This window comes from Eptatretus burgeri, chromosome 16 (assembly GCF_056783735.1).
Source record: "Eptatretus burgeri isolate ZD-2024b chromosome 16, Ebu_testis_v1, whole genome shotgun sequence".
In the NCBI taxonomy this organism is placed as follows: Eukaryota; Metazoa; Chordata; class Myxini; order Myxiniformes; family Myxinidae; genus Eptatretus; species Eptatretus burgeri.
In genome coordinates this window covers 10,267,140-10,270,548 of record NC_140976.1, presented here as the reverse complement: position 1 = coordinate 10,270,548, position 3,409 = coordinate 10,267,140, and the positions used below count along the sequence as shown (strand labels likewise).

Here is a 3,409-nt window from a genome sequence, read left to right as displayed (position 1 = left end):
CCACCCACTCCATCCTGCCTGCACTCTCTTTTACACTTCTCTACCACACTCTCTGTTACTTTGGACAGTTGATCCAAAGTATTTAAACCCATCCACCTTCCCCACCTCAACTCTTTGCAACCGCACCATACCACCACCCTCCCTCTCATTTACGCACATGTACTCCGTCTTACTCCTACTGACTATCATTCCCCTTCTCTCCAGTGCGTACCTCCACCTCTCGAGGCTCGCCTCAGCCTGCTCCCTACTCTCCCTACAGATCATGATGTCAAGTTCAAGTTCAACTCTCGCTTCAATTTGAGGACTCCAAAAAATTTGGTTTGTACTTTCATAACATTAGGCTTGGGTTCCCGATTCTGCCTGCTGCTTCTTCTTTTCCAACTGTTACAGCGCATTCAGGTTACGGCAATCGGGCTCATGGTTCAAGCTCTTGACTTTTATCACATCACTCAAACCCTAAAGGCAGTTTCACTGACTTTCCAGTACACAAATGTATACATTTTATAAATTAATGTTGACTTCTAAAGCCAAATTTAAATTGGTTCCTAATTTAATGTCTAACCTAATCACACCTTTCACCCCTGCAAGAATGCTGCAGTGCCACAGCAGGAATCTCCTGCTAGTTCTTCACATGAAGATGAACACTTTTGCCATTTGACCATTCTTCAGATTTTTCTCCTCAACTGTGGATCTCTCTCTCTGTGTTTGGAAAATTTGCACCTCTTCATCGATTACTCTTTTTAACTCTTAAAAATTTCATCATTTGACAGTTTTTTATTCACAACATACACAGCCTCGTGATTGGGAGGGGGTCGTGGGGACTGGGGAAGGTGGGGCAAATATATTTTGTGATTATGGCTAATCCCCCTGTCTGCAGCAGGTGTCGGTTAACCGCATGCACTGTGGCACATGTACCGGTGAGCATCGGAAATCGTCTTGCTGGGGGGAGGGGGAGGGGGTTGTGCCTACGACTTGACCCTGAGTACTACTGACACGTTTGCAAAATTTGCTGGAGATCGGCTCAGTTCTGTTTTCATTTCCTATGATTTCCAGATGTACAGACATGCGGAGAATCGCCATATTTAATAAAGTAGGATTTGTTTTTTACGTTGCTTACCTCTTCCTTTGTTCTGTGCTTTGGTTTTGTTTCTAAGTGAAAAGCATGAAGGAGAGTGATTGGTTGGTTAGCATTTTGATGAAAAAGATATAAAAAGGTTTATATTAAAAAAAAATCCCATGCCAAGCATCACAAAATGTACAGACTGGTAATGCTTGGACTAAATGAAAAAGAAATTTATTTTTATTACATAAAAGTTAATAAAATGGACCTCCCGGTGCTTTGTATTCTTGGTACGGGCTTTTAGTTTAATCGGCCACTTTAAAGCCAAGCAAATGGATGCCTTCAGTCTCGTGTTTAACACATCTCTCATTTGCAGGTTCATGGAACAACATCCTGAAATGGATTTTTCAAAAGCAAAGTTCAGCTGAAGAAAGTCTGCAGGTCCTCCATTACACTTGTACGTCCATTCCTGCCTGGCATGCGTACATCTTCAGTTGCTTCTCTTGCCAGCTTTGTTTTGTTCCATTATGAATAATAAAGTTCAATCTTGCACCTGTTCTTCAAGTTTTTATCTTTTCTCCAACCCTGACATTCGGCATTTCAGATGACATGTTGGTTTGCCTGCTGTGGCCTTAGTGCTTGGTAGAGTTTGTACTTCTATTCTACACGCCAAGTGTTTGTTTAGGCTGGAACGGTGAGACTGAGATTAAATGGCACACATCTTGAACTTGCGAGGGACAGCAAGCCTTGTCTCGTGGATGACCTTTTGTGGGCGAGTTGATGACAAAAGGCATTTCAATCGAGTTTCGATCTTCGGTCTTTGCCTTCCGTTTGCCGTCGAACCAAAGCTGTGATTTGCAGAAATTCTAAAGTGCGTCTGCACCGTATCATCACGGCTCACATTCATTGGCAGTTAGCATGGCCTTGGAGATGGCACAGCTTCCGCAAAAGTAACGGGCAGGAAATCTTGATCATGTGAAACGGTGAATGTAGGACAAACGGTATGGGGACTTAGGCACAAAAACACATGCAGTGTCGATTTCTTTGAAAGCACACACGAATCACAATGGGGTTTGTTATTCGTTTTCGCTGGAAAATGCAAGTGTGACCTTGGCCAAAGCCAAACACAGCGCAGAAATTGCAAATCGCACCTGGAAGGCACAGGACTGACACCTTGAGCTGTCACTGGATACATAACGATGTTTCTTGGAAATGTTCGATGATCGGAAGAGCGGATCGTGTGCCTTTACGAAACCCGTAAGCAGGGTGGCTTTTACCGACTCGTGGTGCGAAGGTGAAATTAGAGTAGGACGGGAGTGACCTCGCGCTGTCTTGCATTGATTGTCCGGCCTTGATTCCTCTACTTTGATGCATCTGGTGCTGTGCGTGTCCTTGAATACAGGTGAACCACGATGTGTGGGGACAATTAAGGGAAATACAATATGGAAGGAGAATGCCAGTGGAAGAATAGGGGGTGGGGAGGATAAAAGAAAAAAAAAAAGGTGAAATGTGATGGAACAGAAAAGGACTGCTTTATACAAAGGAACAATTTGAATATTAATCAATTAATTTTTTCCATGTCAGTTCAAAGTCATGGAAAACTTTATAAAACAATACCCGGGGAGGAGTGAGGGCGAGGGGATTATCAATCCATCATCCAAAGCTGAGGAAAACTGCTGTATATATGATTTGCGTTCATTTGTGCAGGCTGCTTGCACAATCACCTGCCTTTGTTTGTGTTTTGCATTTTTGTCGAATGAGTTTTTAATTTCTCGAAACTCTCATTAAGATTCACGTGAATTGGAACAGATGGAATTGGCTAATCCAGTCCTTTATTTGGGATATGCGAGTGACTGAACTGATTTCACCATGTCACGTGGTGCCCGATCCAAGGTGATTGACAATGTACAGGTGTAACCTTTTTTTTTTTACTTCAACAGGTATAAAGGTTATTGTTTGCGTAGCAATTGCAAAGTATCTGCTTTTTCCTTTTCCCAACTCCACCAGCAGCTGGTGCTACGTGGAGCCCCAACCAATCATGCTGTGTGCAAAGGATAATTTCACAAGTGTCCTTGTAATGCCTGGGGCATAATATCAGAATATGATTGTTCAGCAGAGCCATTTTGTTCTATAAGTGGCTTGAGTAAATAATGGACAGTAACTCGATGTCGATTTGCTAATGTATTGCATATATACTTTACCCTCCCTTTAACGATAAACCAACGATGAAGGTGTGTGTGTGTGTGTGTGTGTGTGTGTGTGTGTGTGTGTGTGTGTGTGTGTGTGTGTGTGTGTGTGTGTGTGTGTGTGTGTGTGTGTGTGTGTGTGTGTGTGTGTGTGTGTGTGTGT

At 43.0% G+C, this 3,409-nt stretch overlaps 1 protein-coding gene across 2 annotated transcripts in view; it reads left to right on the top strand.

Moving 5' to 3' along the window:
• Positions 1-1,618, top strand: part of NUDC (nuclear distribution C, dynein complex regulator) — a 113,686-nt gene extending 112,068 nt beyond the window's left edge. For both annotated transcript variants that reach the window (XM_085859934.1, XM_085859933.1), the window contains exon 9: positions 1,437-1,618. In XM_085859934.1, the coding sequence (XP_085716060.1) occupies positions 1,437-1,488 (52 nt within the window). In that variant the 3' untranslated portion in view covers positions 1,489-1,618. The remainder of the gene's footprint in view (positions 1-1,436) is intronic.
• Positions 1,619-3,409: the final 1,791 nt, after the last annotated feature.